A 14,810-nucleotide genomic window follows, 5' to 3' on the forward strand; every position below is an offset into this window, starting at 1 on the left:
CTCAGCATTGAGTCCCTCGCGGTCAGAAGATGGCTGCAATACTGCAGGCATTGCACCCAGTTATGACATTGTCTCTGTCTTTTTAAGAGCCAGGAAGCCTTTCCTGGAGGCATCCTGCAGATCTCCCCCTCACATCTCATTGGCTAGAGTTAACTTGCACGTCCACCTCCTATTGCAAAGAGAATGGGATTCGCATGTTGGTTACCCCTGTGTTGGGGCGGGTCACCTTCTCCGAGTACTTGGCTGTCATCTGGACCGAGCTGGCAGTCTGCTGCAGGGAAAGAGAAGGGAAGCGGGTGCTGGGTGATCAGTCAACAGCTGTGCTCTGGTTATCTATCCACTGCTGTGTAACAGCCAAGACAAAGTTGATGAAAACAACAGCCCCGGTCAATTCCATGTGAATGTCTGAATGTAACTTTACAGTCTATGTATTTAAAACCATGTTTATTTCTTGTTCCTCAAAACCAGCTCTCCTGTGTGGGGGAACAGCTCCACCACCGCATCATGGTGTGAAGGAGTGGCCTGCCCCTCCACACCTGTGGGCGTTTCTCCTTAGGTGGAACGAGAGACTTGAGAAAAGAAATGAGACACAGAGACAAAGTATACAGAAATAAAAAGTGGGCCCAGGGGACCGGCGCTCAGCATACAGAGGACCCGCGCCGGCACCGGTCTCTGAGTTCCCTCAGTATTTATTGATCATTATCTTTACCAGCTCAGAAAAGGGAAGTGGCAGGATAATAGGATCATTGTAGGGAGAAGGTCAGCAGTAAGACATATGAATAAAGATCTTGTGACATGAATAAGTTTAAGGAAAAGTGCTGTGCCTTCATATGCATATGCAAACATCTCCATAAACCTTTTTAGTGCATAAAGAGCAGCATTGCCGCTAGCAAGTCCCACCTTCAGCCCTAAGGCGGTTTTCTCCCATCTCAGTAAATAGAACATACAATCGGGTTTTACACCGAGATGTTCCATTGCCCAGGCATGGGCAGGAGACAGATGCTTTTCTCTATCTCAACCACCAAGAGGCCTTCTTTCCTCTATTACTAATCCTCCTCAGCACAGACCCTTCACGGGTGTCAGGCTGGGGAACGATCAGGTCTTTCCCTTCCTACGAGGCCATATTTCAGACTGTCACATGGGGGAGAAACCTTGGACAATACCTAGCTTTCCTAGGCAGAGGTCCCTGCGACCTTTGGTAGTGTACGTGTCCCTGGGTACTTGAGATTAAGAGAATGGTGATGACTTTTAACAAGCATACTGCCTTCAGGCACTTGTTTAACAAAGTACACCCTGCACAGCCCCAAATCCGTTAAACCTTGAGTGACCACAGCACATGTCTCTTGCAAGGACAGGGTTGGGGGTAGGGTCACAGATTAACAGCATCTCAAACACAGAGCAAAATGGAGTCTCTTATGTCTCCTTTTTTCTATATAGACACAGTAACAGTCTGATCTCTTTCTTTTCCCCACAGTGGTGACCTTGCATGTATCCACTTAGGCAGAGTCTTGGCAGAATGCCTCATGGTCTTCCTGGATGTGGGAGGCTGGGAGGCCTGTGTACAGAGCCGCTGTGAGGCGATCTTCTGTTTGCCTCCTTATCTCTCCTGGGAAGCTGTCATGAGACAGTTTCTCATATCTTGGGGGTTCTGGTGACATGGAGGCTTTCTGTCCTGGTTTCCTCAGAATACAGCCTCCAGGATAAGCACCTCAGTAACGGGGGATCCCACAACTCACACTGCAGTCATCTGGGTCTTTGTTATGGTGTCATACATTTCGTGGTATGTGGGACAAACATCACAGAAGCTGGCACATTTATTCTTTGTGCTGTCTATGTAAGTAATAAACTCTCTAAATCTTAAAGTAGCTCCTTGTAACTTGACTGGTTGATTCAGAACTTGGCTTTGGCCTTGGCACCCTGCACCTCCACACTTCTATCATCAACAGAGTGTACACAATAAATATTTATTGAACACATTCGTTCTTCCAAGGCTGAAAATCTTGAGAGATCCCTTACCCCTTTCCTCTAGGTATCCTACATCTTGGCCTGTCAATTCTTCCTCCATGAATGTTCTCATTTCTGCCTCTGCTTCTATCGAATAACTTTCCTGTTTCTAATCCCTCCCCCTCATCTTCCACCCTGCTCCCAGAATAATCTTAAAGTGCCATTTTTGTACGTGGCACCCTAAAGTTCATAGTTCACAGATTTATGGCATGTTTTAGGTTCTTTTTTTTTTTTTTTTGAGATGGAGTTTTGCTCTTGTCACCCAGGCTGGAGTGCAATGGTGTGATCTCAGCTCACTGCAACGTCCGCCTCCCGGGTTCAAGGGATTCTCCTGCCTCAGCCTCCTGAGTAGCTGGGATTGCAGGCGCCTGCCACCATATCCAGCTAATTTTTGTGTTTTTAGTAGAGATAGAGTTTTGTCATGTTGGCCAGGCTAGTCTCAAACTCCTGATCTCAGGTGATCAGCCTGCTTCAGCCTCCCAAAGTGCTGGGATTACAGGCGTGAACAACCGCGCCTGGCCACGCATCCAGTCTTTTCTTCTTGCCAGCTTGCCAACATGTTGTTCCCAGAACATGTCAGAATGGCATCTCCTTAGAGGCACAGCCTAAGTGCCACTTTTTTTCTCTCGGAAACTTTTCTCCACCACTAGCTTTTCTGAACCTGTGTACTACTGACTTCTCTGTGGGTTTGTGGATGAATCAGAATAGAAAATGGCTGGAGATAGAAGATAACCAGACAGAACAAGCTCATTGCCAGTTTATACTAAATACGTCTGAGATACCTCAGCTAGGACTGGTGTCCTTGGTTCAGACGTTCTTAACTGGAGTCTTGGAGGCCCTTGAAGTTGGCTGCAAAATTCTGCTGTATGCACCAAACTTTTAGGGTCAGAGGGAGGGAGGAAGTGTCTGTAACTATAGCCAACTTCTTATAGAGATAGGCTTAATGATACAATAAAGGCTAGGAACCCCTGACTTAGGAAAAAGAAGGCATAACTTAGTGGGGGAAAAAATAAAGGAACAACAAACTCCACTAAATTTTGGAGTCACAAGACTAGATCAGTATCCTAGCTCTGTACAGCACTGGCATGTCACTAGCCTTTCTGAATCGCAATGTGCTCATTTAGAAAAATTGTATCTACTCTGCCTACTCAATTGGGTTTCTATGGGGCCTACTTCACATAAAATTGTTTTATCAATGATCATATGCCCTGCTAACATGTATGTTACTTGACTCCAGACCATACGGCTCTGTTTATATGTTCCCATTTACACAACGTCTTACTTATTTAGAAATAATAGGTGCTTATTTGTCTTATCACCCCCTCTCGCCAGTTGTCTGAGGGTTTCATTGGTCCAGAGTCCATTGCCATTACCCGAATCAGGTCAAGATTTAGTATCAGATTGAAGGTCATGGCTCTCTTCAACAGTCTGATGATGGGAGGCCCAACCTGACCACCTTATTTAATCCTGATTACCTCCCAAAGGCCCTACCTCTAATCAACTTGTGAATTTGGGGATTAAGTTTCAAATACATAAAATTTAAGGGAATACATGCAAACCATAGCAATAACCAATTCACTTTATAATGGAGTTCACTTTGCACCCTTCTCTCAATAATACTGGATTCATCTTTTTTTTTTTTTTTTTTTTTTGAGATGGAGTTTTGCTCTCGTTGCCCAGGCTGGAGTGCAATGGCATGATCTCGGCTCACTGAAACCTCCGCCTCCCGAATTCAAGCGATTCTCCTGCCTCAGCCTCCCAAGTAGCTAGGACTACAGGCACCCCTACACTCAGCTAATTTTTTTGGTATTTTTAGTAGACGGGCTTTCACCATGTTGGCCAGGCTGGTCTTGAACTCCCGACCTCAGGTGATCCGCTCGCCTTGGCCTCCCAAAGCGCTGGGATTATGGGCATGAGCCACCGCGCCTGGCTGGATTGTTCATCTTGTATGACAAATATATAAAGGTTTTTCCACCTAAATGTCTGGGCTATGTCCTACCTAAAATGACCAGATGACTGAATGTTCGTCAGATTCTGAACCTCAGGTCACTTGTACATAAAGTGAACCCTCAGAAATGAACCTCCTAAGTGATCTCCAGACCCAATCATACAAAGGGGTTACAGATTTCATTCTTCTGTAAGAGCTCTTTTTCCTCAGCTGGGAGCCTCTGATTTGAGAAAATTGCTTATTAGTATTTCAGCAACTCTTGAAAAAAGTTTTAGTGATACTTATGAATTTTCTTCAAGCAGTACAATATGAGATGAGTAATTTCACCTCAGTAGTACCCCAAAGTAGTAGTTGTTGACACCTTAGCTGCTCGGCAGGGAGGAGCTTGTGCTCAAATTGGTGAGAAGTGGTGTTTTTTTGTTAACAAAACATTAAGTGTTATGTTGTATTTGATATTGTTGTCCAAAATGTAAAAGTTCCTAAAGAACACAAGGTTTTCATCTCATTAGCACTGCCTCTCTTGATTTATTCAGTTGGTTAAATCTTGGCTCCTGGGAATCTTTACTCGGGGTTATTTTTCAGTCCTTTGCTATTATAGTTATTGTGTTTACCCGTACACAGTGGGTACCCATACACAATGGCTTACACAACACAGTGCATTGTATTCTCTCAATAATTTTACAAATTTATTATTTTTTTTTTAGCGACAGTGTCGTGCTCTTTGACCCAGGCAGGAGCGCAGTGGTGTAATCCTACCTAGCTCACTGTAGCCTGGAACTCCTGGACTAAAGTGATCCTCCCACCTTGGTCTCCTGAGTAGCTTGGCCTACAGGTGTGCATCACCACACTCAGCTAATTTTTTTTTCTTTCCAATTTAGAAAGTTTATTTTGCCAAGATTAAGGACATGCACGGGCACGAGACACAGCCTCAGGAGGTCCTGATGACATGTACTCAAGGTAATCAGGGTTTCCCTTGCTTTTATACATAAGAATATGGAACATTTCATGAATTTGCATGTCATCCTTGTTCAGGGGCCATGCTAATCTTCTCTGTATTGTTCCAATTTTAGTATATGTGCTGCTGTAGTGAGCACTGCCCAGCTAATTTGTATTTTTTTGAGATGAGGTCTCAATCTGTCACCCAGGATGGAGTGCTGTGGCACAATCTCGGCTCACTGCAACCTCTGCCTCTCAGGCTTAAGCGATCCTCCTACATCAGCCTCCTGAGTAGCTGGGACCAGAGGTGTGTGCCACCATGCCCGGCTAATTTTTTGTATTTTTGGTAGAGATGGGTTTCATTATATTGCTTAGGCTGGTCTCGAACTCCTGAGCTCTAGCAATCCACCCGCCTTGGCCTCCCACAATTCTGGGATTACAGGCGTGAGCCTCCATGCCCAGCCCTGACCAGCTAATTAAAACAAAGTTTTTATTTTTATTTTTGTAGACATAGGGTCTTGTTGTCTAGCTGGTCTTGAACTCCTGCTCAAGCAATTCCCCTACTCTGGCCTCCAAAGTTCTGAGGTTACAGGTGTTATCCACAGAGCCTGGTCCTTTCAAGGATTTTTAAATGCTTTCCAGCAGTCACTCATATGTCAAAAGATTGCCATAAGGATCAGACAACTGGAGGAAACCAGCATGGACTATGTCATTCCCGAGGGTGACTCTGAGCCCTAGGGCAGCTATTGATAAACATCTGACTTTTCTTCCTAGACTATGTCAATAGTGGTAACTGAGAGTAATGCCATGCCATTTGGTCACACACTCAGCTTGCTGACAGGGTGACTAAAAGTGGGGAACTGTCAAAGCAAAATTAAAATGGAAACTAGGCTTGAAATGTTCCTGAGCAAACAAAACTACTAGGCCTTAAAAATAGCCCTAACCTACTTAAACTGTAAACATAAATGAAACTTAACTTGGGTCATTTTTGATAAATGCTTATGTTAGAAACAAAACTTAACCTCAGCCAATCATAAGCAGCCAACTAACATGATCATGAGACTGGGGACTTTCCAAGAAAGTAAGCCAAAAAAGGCAACCAATCAAATCATTTCTTAATTTTGCTTCTGTATCCACACTATGAATACTTCCTTCTGATGTTGTGTCACTGAAACACTAAATCCTCATTGGGTTTGGGGTTTCCCAAGTGACAAATTGCTTCTTAAGTACATTCTAAAATTTTATTGTGCCTTTTTTTTCCCTTTTACAATAGTCCATGTGTAACACTTTTAGCTCGAGATCTCCAATCCCCTAGCATAAGTAATTTTTTGGTGTGTGAAGTTTCCTCGTACAGGGAATCCCTCAGACAACCGCATAAGCCCTAGTCCTAGTGCTCAGAATGATGACAGGTCTGCCAGTATTTAACGCTTTTAAAATACTGTTGGTGGTGGTTGTGTTGATGACGAAAGGCAGTGGGGAGGATTGGCCTGGGTTCAATCTCTAGCTCCGAGCTATCAATGTATAACCTGGAGCCAATAATGTCTACCTCACAGAAACACAGATTATAAAATAAAAGCATGTGACACCTAAGTGTACAATAAATGTGTGAAGCTGTTTAAGAAGTCCAAACATGGAATCATTACATGTAAGACAGCCTGCCTTGTGAATGTCAGCAGCTATCACAGCCACATTCACATGCACGTAAATTATCAAGGGGCATTATGCTTGGCACTGTCTAAAAGAAAGCAGGCAAGTGATCAAGTGATTTTTATTACAAAAATTTTATAAAAATGGATTTCCAGGTGAAGATGACAGAATAAAGCAGGACTACAGAATCTTCTTCCTCTAATGTCTAATAAAATTAATAAAAGATTTTACATACCACAAGATGTTTTTCAGATCGCTACGGATAAATCACAATGCTTTATGAAAATCCAGATGGAAGGAAACACACAGTTCTGCCATGCATATTAAGATGCATTCACTCTCCCGCCCTAAAAATAATCATATAACCTTATGGTAGACAGTAGTCAATTAGTTGCCATCCAATACTTAAAAATTAGATTTCATATACTCTAAATTGCTATCTTTTCTAGAAAAATAAATTCTGTTCACACTAGGCCTGCTTCCCAGGAATCATGTGCTCCAGTTTACCAAAGTCTCTACAACTGTTACCTTCATTGCTTGCCCAGCTCCTGTAAGCACTTGCAATCCCTAGGTGGGCATTAATTCCCATTCTTACAGAAAAAGAAAATTTGAGGCTCAGGAAGAACAAGTAACCGTTCAGTGTTAAAATTACAGCGGTGGAGCTGGGTTTCCATTCAGACATTTCAAATAAATGATGTATTTTTCCATACTCTACCAACTGAAAATAAGGTGAATTCACCCATTTAATCCCACTTACTGCTCTGCTCTGCCAGGAGCCAGTTTATATGTGTGAGAATGAATGTTGCTCCTAACACGTGTATTATTCTGTGCTCTTAGGCTACAAAAGCAATGCAATGTGAACTTTTTAATCTTTCCATCTAAAAGTATGTGATTCAGAACTTGCCACATAGTTTGTCCTGCTGTAGACCAAGAACCATTTTTTGGGACACTAAGTCAAAGCTGCTTATTGTATCTCATGGTTGTGTCAAAAAACAACACAGTATCATACTTAAGTGCTACACTTTTAATTTTATTAAAAAACAAGCAGGTATCTTCAACATATCAAATGCTTTAATTCACATTTCTGCCTGCAGGCACTGCACAAAAATACAGACCCAACAAAACAAAAGCAATTAACACAGGGTTAATTAAGTGGTTAGGTACATAGGACTGTGGTGGGCAGGGGAAAGTGCAAGAGGCCAGCTGGCTGCGCAAGTGGAGTCATCACACGTGTCCTCAACATTGTGGGTTTAGGGATCCAGTGCAATCAGTTCACTTCTAAGAGGACTGGGGTTGAGAACTCGAGCTAGGCTGCTCTAAACTTGTACAGACAGGATTACAAATGAGAGTGCCAATTTATCTGTAGGGTTCGTTTAAGCAGTTCAAATCTGAACTGCTGGCAGAGCCCTAAATTGGATTGAGAACAAACGTTTTTATGAGCCATCTTGGATCATCCAACTCCACAATGTGCCTGCCTTACTCTAGGGTTTTTCTCAGCCAAATCTACTCATCTGATCAGGATGCTCCCTTGCCTGGACAATGTCAGAGGAATAAAGAAAACAACTGAGCTTTCCGGCTCTTCCTTTTCAACATTCCACGTTAGTCACCAAAAAGTAACACATAATGGAAATTCCCTTGATTACAGCTTATTTCCTGTTTAGTGCATTCTGTGTTGATGTCGTCCTTTAATAGTGAGGTAGCTGAGGGCATTCTTAGAGAGACTGAAGTGTTCTTGGTCTGACATCTGATACCAGCAACACAATTTTTTTTTTTTATTGAGACGGAGTCTTGCTCTGTTGCCCAGGCTGGAGTGCAGTGGCGCGATCATGGTTCACTGCAAGCTCCGCCGCCTGGGTTCCGGCGATTCTTGTGCCTCAGCCTCCTGTTTAGCTGGGACTAAAGGCATGTGCCACTGTGCCTGGCTAATTTTTTTTTTGTATTTTTAGTACAGATGGGGTTTCACCATGTTGGCCAGGCTGGTCTCGAACTCCTGACCTCAGGTGATACACCTGCTTTGGCCTCCCCAAGTGCTGGGATTACAGGGGTAAGCCACTGCGCCCAGCCTCAGCAACACATTTCTATTTATAGTTTCTAGGTGATTTATTTTCTGCAGACATTCTTGCAGATGGTTAAGCTCAATCATTTCATTTAAGTTTTATAAACGTCTGTATTAGAGGATGGCATTTTAAAATTCTTTCCCCAGAATGCTGGAATATACCTTTTTGGGCTAGGCTATGCAAACCTCATGCACTGGTTACACAGGGCCATATGGGTAAATATGTATGTACTGATGTGTATTTACGTATCTAAAATTAAATACAGACTATATATTTAAATTAGAAACATGAGGAACGAAGGCTAAGTTCACTGCTTTACTATTCAATAAAATAGCTTTAAAAACTGTGAAATAGCCAAGTGGCCACATTCTAAGCAGCAACAGAGACCTCCAAAATATTCTGTCCACCAAAAACACATGAAGTTTCTGAATATGTAAAAATTAGTAGAAAATCAATTAGGTGACAAAGTCATTATAGTAGTGGCTTTCAAACCCTTTATAAAAAATAGTAGAATCGTTTTAAATGTGGAAGTATTTTATCTATTGAGATCTGAAGCAGCACTCAGTATACACAAGTGTGGCTGCATTGATTGAAGTGAGAAGGCAGGAGCCTCACTATAACTAACTCCTGAAGCAACTCCTTGTCCCCCGACACTGCATGGGTCACAGTCCAAAAACTGACTCCACATATGAATCATACCAATTTTTATGTAACAGAGTTCAGACAAATATATCAATCTGGGTGCAATACAAACAAGTTTTTCATAGAGTTCTTTTAGAAAGTGATTTTGAGGGAAGAGGACAGTGAAGTAGAAGAAAAACAATTTTAAGAACATACAATTAATTCAATTTTTCAGCATGGTATCCCACCTAGCAAAAGCCCTAGGTGAATACAAGAGGTTCAGACCAGAAGCTTTCAAATTTCAGTATGCTTAAGAATCACCTGAGGTGCTTGTTAATAAAAACAGATTTCTATGTTGCGTCTCCAGAGACAGGGAATCATTAAGTTAAAGGTTGGGCTCAGGAATCCATATTTTCAACAGCCTGCCCAGGCATTCTGATGCCGCAGATAGCGTGCAGAGCATACTCTGAGGAACAGGAGAAAGGCTTCAAGGGAAAAATTAAAAAAGACAGTGGGACACTGTTTAAAAGCAAAACCCAAACCCCACCTTTTGTCTTGTTGCTGAGAATGAATTCAGATTGGGATAAACAACCTTTTTTTTCTTTTTAAATATCTAGATATTTTAAATAAATCTACTTATAGTCCACTGTCCTCAACTGGGTGGAAATATTAAAAAAATTATCAATATAAAACATTGGTTCTTGCTTCAGTATTATCATTTTGAAGGAAAACCACACAAAACCATTACCCATTCTAATGACCTTTTTGGCCAAACAAATTATGTATTTGGGTCCACATAAACCTTTGAATTAGTATAACTTTTAAAGTTTTCAAGTTAGTGCAAATTTAAAATTCAATAAATATATTAAATACAATTTTACTTTATATTACAAATGCAAATTATTTTTCTTTTGACATGCTGATAGTATTCATTTTTACAACGCAAATTGATTTCACAATTTGAGTCACAGTAGACTATAACTCTAAGCAAATGTATTTCACAAAGCAAACACTATGTTTTTGAAACACTCTAAAAAAATAAAAATAAATAATTTTGACTATAAAATTTGTATAAACATTGGCTACATTAGGGGTTCACAGCTAATTGTTGCAGAAAACTTAAAACACACTTAAATCATGTAACCTTACTAGTAGAAAACTTGTATTTTAAAACACAAGTCAGTTTGATTTCTATTAAACATGACAAAACACTGAAAATTATCATCATCTGCCTATGGGATCTATAAGAGCTGCCAGGTATTCAGTATTTAAGCCACTATATTTATAGGAGTAAGGAATGTATTGGGATAGTAAAAAGATGAGAGAAATCTGGAAACAGACATGGAGATATGATTTACTTCATGTATTTCTTCCTGAGAATGTTGAAGTTATTTTTTTAAATATCAAGACAATTTAAAATGGAACAGGAAAATCTTATGGCAATTTTTTTGGTAAAGTGTAGAATCCCTGGTAATATAAACAATCACTACCCTAATATGTAACTTGCAAACATGAAGTCTTATAAATTGTACTTACTTAAACAAGACACATGCCTATACATTTATTTGAAATGCTGGGTAAATGTGCCCAAAAAAGTAAGTGAATTTTGCAAAAACAAGATGATACCTTTTGATATGGTATTCTGAAATAGCTTCCCTAAATGAAGTCTAAATGAGTGAATAAGCCAGCAGAAAAACTTCATGACAGATCAGTAGTGATGCAAAAACCTTACTAGATTACAATAACCAAAAAAACAACTTGTTTAGATAAATGGGGGCATTTTACATAAGCCTGTTCTAAATATAATGTAATATTATGGTTGGTATTAAAATTCCAATTTTTTAATTGTAGTTTTCACAATTAAAAAACTATGTTAGTTATTGTGATTATTTTAATTCCGACATCCTAAATTGATTTACTTTGCTTCTACTACAATTAGCACTATGAATTTTATAACAGGTAAACTATAACCTACAGCAAAGTGAATTTAACAGTGTATTTTTAAAATGTGATATCTTTAACAATTTTGATCATGAATGAATGGATATAAACTTCATAATACTCAGAACATGATTGGCCCATTAAAAAAACAAAACTCTGCCATCCTCACTGCCATGGTTACCTACCATGAAAGGTGTATAAATAAGCTGAAAACAGATCTGCTCATAAAGTTTCTCAAGACTAGAATTTAAGATCACCCGAGGAGATCTGGAAGAGGTTAATTTGGCAAAATAAAGTATTTCATAACATGTACTGACTACTGTATACATTACTAAGTTGCTTTTCGAAAACATGGTCTGGGCCTGAGGTGAGGCAAACTTAGGTTTATGGCAATTCACGGATGACAGATTCATAATAGACCCTCAAAGACAGCTAATGGTATTTTGGGGGAAACATTCTGATCTTTCAGAGATTAATGTCATGAAAGAGCACAAAGCCTACAAACGGGCCATTTGTCAGAAAAACACGAGGTTAGATGCCCATTGGGTCAGCTTACCTGTGGGTCATGAAGGGATGGGCTGGTCAACAGCAGAGAACAAGCACCCTCTAACGGGAACCATGAAACTGGCCCTTCAGTAAGTTTGTGGCAATTGAGGGGCAAACAAAACAATGAAACAAAGCTTTCAGTTATCCAAAAGTAGTTCCCTAGTGCTTTTCATGCCCTCCTTCTTTTTTCAATACAATGAGGAATATTTGTGAAGAATAAGAATGTCTAGATATCTGTCAGGAGAATTAAATTAGAATTTTAATTACTTAATAGACTAAATTTCTATCTGATTGTGACTAGCAGAATTTATGTGATCAATTTAACTTATTAAGTAAAGCTACAGAACGTAAACACTAAACACAGGTATCATACCACAAGGTAAATAATAAATAATTTAAAAATATATCTCTCTTATTTTAAAATAAATATGATATAAACATTTTAGCAAAGATTTCTGTCCACTTACCTCCCTAAGGGGAAATTCTGTTAAAAGACTACTGTATTTCAAAATGCTACTAGACCACTAAAGTTTTAAAACTCATCAGTCAGCCTTGAGCTTTTCCTAAGCAATTAATCTCACCATTAAGCTTCCTTTAAGCACAATTTTTGAAGTGTTGACACTGTCTTTTAATAAAAAGAGGTTGATAAACTGTTCAGCTCAGAACCTACAACTTATAATCCAAAGTGCTCTGAATCTTATTTCTTACCAATTCACTTATCTGCTTCTCTTTTGGCTACACTGGTGTCATAAAAAAGATCCTGAATTTCAGCTAAAATGGTTACCTACAGAATTAAACAACATTTACGTGTCTGAATAAGTTCCTAAAATAAAAATTATAATATAAGTTTTAAGTATGATCTTTTTTTACTATTCTCCTTTTGGGGGTTCCTAGAAATCAATACATACACTTGGTTTGGGTTGCAGAAAATTTTAAGAGGCATGCTGCAGGAGGATGCCCACAATTAACCATGGTGGTTTGACAGTAATCATTTCCTTTCAAAAAAGCAGGTTAATTTTTAAAATGCTATGGTGTCACCATATTAAAAATGAAGATGGAAATGATATTTCCACCCACACCTTGTTGGAGATATAATGTATCCACCCATTATGCATCCATCATATGCATGGTTCAAAAATTAGAAATGAGACAGCACATACTTCAGAGCGAGTCCCACTCTCAAAACAATAACAAATTTTCATTGTCATGTAAGTTTTTGTGACTTTTCGTAAGTTAATACTATTCATTTGAAGTATTTTGCTGAAAAAAGAACAAACGTTTGTAAATAACTGAAGGCTGGCTGGTTTTTGGATGCTATTTACAAAAATGTATACCCATAATATTACTAGTGAAATTAAGACTGAATAGCTGATAGAGAATTTCTATTAATACTTTTGGATGAACATACATCTACTTGCGTGAGGATTCTATGCAAAGTTTTCACTCCCTCATCCATCTATTCAGTCTCCTTTATATCTTCTTGATCCGAAGTACTAGAGATGTCATCATCTGTTTGTTCTCCAGAGAAATATAACATCATTGCATGTGTCTTGTGAGTTATGGTGACAGTGCAGGGCCCTTGGGCCCAAGGCTCCCCATCCACCTGCATTGGCATCATGGAGCACTTCAAAATCAGCTGATATTAGGGAACAAATAACGTTTAAAAGTCAGTCCCCCAAAATTTAGAAAGGTCTTCCTTAATAACACCATCCACAATCCCTTAACCCTTATGCATTTCATTTTTAGAAAATATTAATCTGAATATGTTTTTATTCATTGATTAAGGAATTCTTTTTTCAAGTGAATGTTTTATCTCATGGAGCTTGAGCCATGTTTCTGTTTCTTCCTCATCCCACTCTAGCCCCTGGTGTACAGTGACCAGCTGCATGAGCCATAAACCACTGTTTAAAGAAAGATATAGCATGTATACTTTACATATCAACAGCTTAGAAATGGATTGGGACAAATTAGCCTGTTATAGCCATATTTCACCTACCCTCACTGTATGTGCCTGTCCTATTCGAAAAGGATTCGCCAGTTTTACTTGAATCTGAGCACAGTGGAAAGACCCATATACTCCAACGACTTCCAGTAAACCATCGTCATGCCTAAAATTGGAAAAAGAAAATATGGATTATATGATGCAATAAAACAAAATCAGTTATGCTAGAGCAATTACTTTTTAACACAGTTGGACCATCAACTTTAAAAATATTATAACTGAGATATACAAAAAAGAAAATTTAAGGAAAAATGTTAAAGTCTATAAACAAGAGATTGCTTTAAATAAAATAGTGACATAAAAAAACAGACCACAAATGTACATACCTGGCTAGAGGGTAAGTCTCGTCTCCCATCCCTTCCCATAGTCTGCAGCCACCGCCCCAGTAACCAATGTTCAGAACTATAATACCTTCCAAGCTGGGCAGTGCTACTCGCTCACCATCCAGTTCTAGCTTTAAAGAAATACAAACAGATAGTGACTACAGGGTACATGATTTCCATACACATCCATTTAGAATTCACATCTATTTTCATAAATGTGCTTATATATGAGAGACGCACATGTAGAAGATGCTCCCTACCTCTCACTCAGGGCCTCTCATCTGGCCTTTTCTATCTCTTCGGTGGAACTGCTTGCAACATCATCAATAATGTCCTTTTTGTTGAGCCCCATGATTTTTTCAGGCCTTATCTAAATTGCTGTTTCAGTAGCACCTGACACTTGCTGACCCCCTTCCTCTTTTCCTAAAATCTTCTTTCCCTTTGCTTCCTGGGAACCACAGACTCTACTTCCCTGGATGTTCCTTTTCAGGAAAGTAAACTGGGCCAGATCTATCAATCCACTGCCTACAAAACATGTCCATGAACTGGCACCAAATTCCTATGTAAAAAATTGAACAAGCAACTTTTCTGCAATCTGCTCCGTTCCCCAACGTACTTACCAGGAAAGAGTAACAATCTTCCCCTCCTCCTTCTCTTAGTTAACTTACTTACTCTTTCCTAGTAAGTAGGTTAACTCACTCCCAACCCAGCTGTTTAAGCCAGAAACCTGGCAGTTATCTTTGATTTCTTTGACTTTTTACCCTCCACATCCCCTTAATCACTAA

At 39.6% G+C, this 14,810-nt stretch overlaps 1 protein-coding gene and 1 non-coding gene across 10 annotated transcripts in view; both read right to left on the reverse strand.

The window, feature by feature from the left end:
- Nucleotides 1-217: 217 nt before the first annotated feature.
- DGKE (diacylglycerol kinase epsilon) overlaps nucleotides 218-14,810 on the reverse strand; it is a 42,365-nt gene continuing 27,772 nt past the window's right edge. For 3 of the 9 annotated variants that reach the window (XM_008011375.3, XM_008011374.3, XM_008011377.3), the window contains exons 10-12: nucleotides 14,029-14,156; nucleotides 13,697-13,808; nucleotides 11,596-13,336 (exon numbers count right to left, since the gene is read on the reverse strand). In XM_008011375.3, the coding sequence (XP_008009566.1) occupies nucleotides 13,157-13,336; nucleotides 13,697-13,808; nucleotides 14,029-14,156 (420 nt within the window). In that variant the 3' untranslated portion in view covers nucleotides 11,596-13,156. Of the gene's footprint in view, nucleotides 272-6,699; nucleotides 6,883-7,544; nucleotides 9,699-11,595; nucleotides 13,337-13,696; nucleotides 13,809-14,028; nucleotides 14,157-14,810 lie in introns of those variants that run through there. The other 6 variants (XR_012088811.1, XR_012088812.1, XR_005238744.2 and 3 more) reach the window with 6 other exon arrangements.
- LOC119622252 (U6 spliceosomal RNA) lies at nucleotides 4,940-5,046 on the reverse strand. Its single transcript, XR_005238915.1, has one exon. It is a non-coding gene; the product is annotated as a U6 spliceosomal RNA (small nuclear RNA).

Source organism: Chlorocebus sabaeus, chromosome 16 (genome assembly GCF_047675955.1).
Source record: "Chlorocebus sabaeus isolate Y175 chromosome 16, mChlSab1.0.hap1, whole genome shotgun sequence".
Classification (NCBI taxonomy): domain Eukaryota; kingdom Metazoa; phylum Chordata; class Mammalia; order Primates; family Cercopithecidae; genus Chlorocebus; species Chlorocebus sabaeus.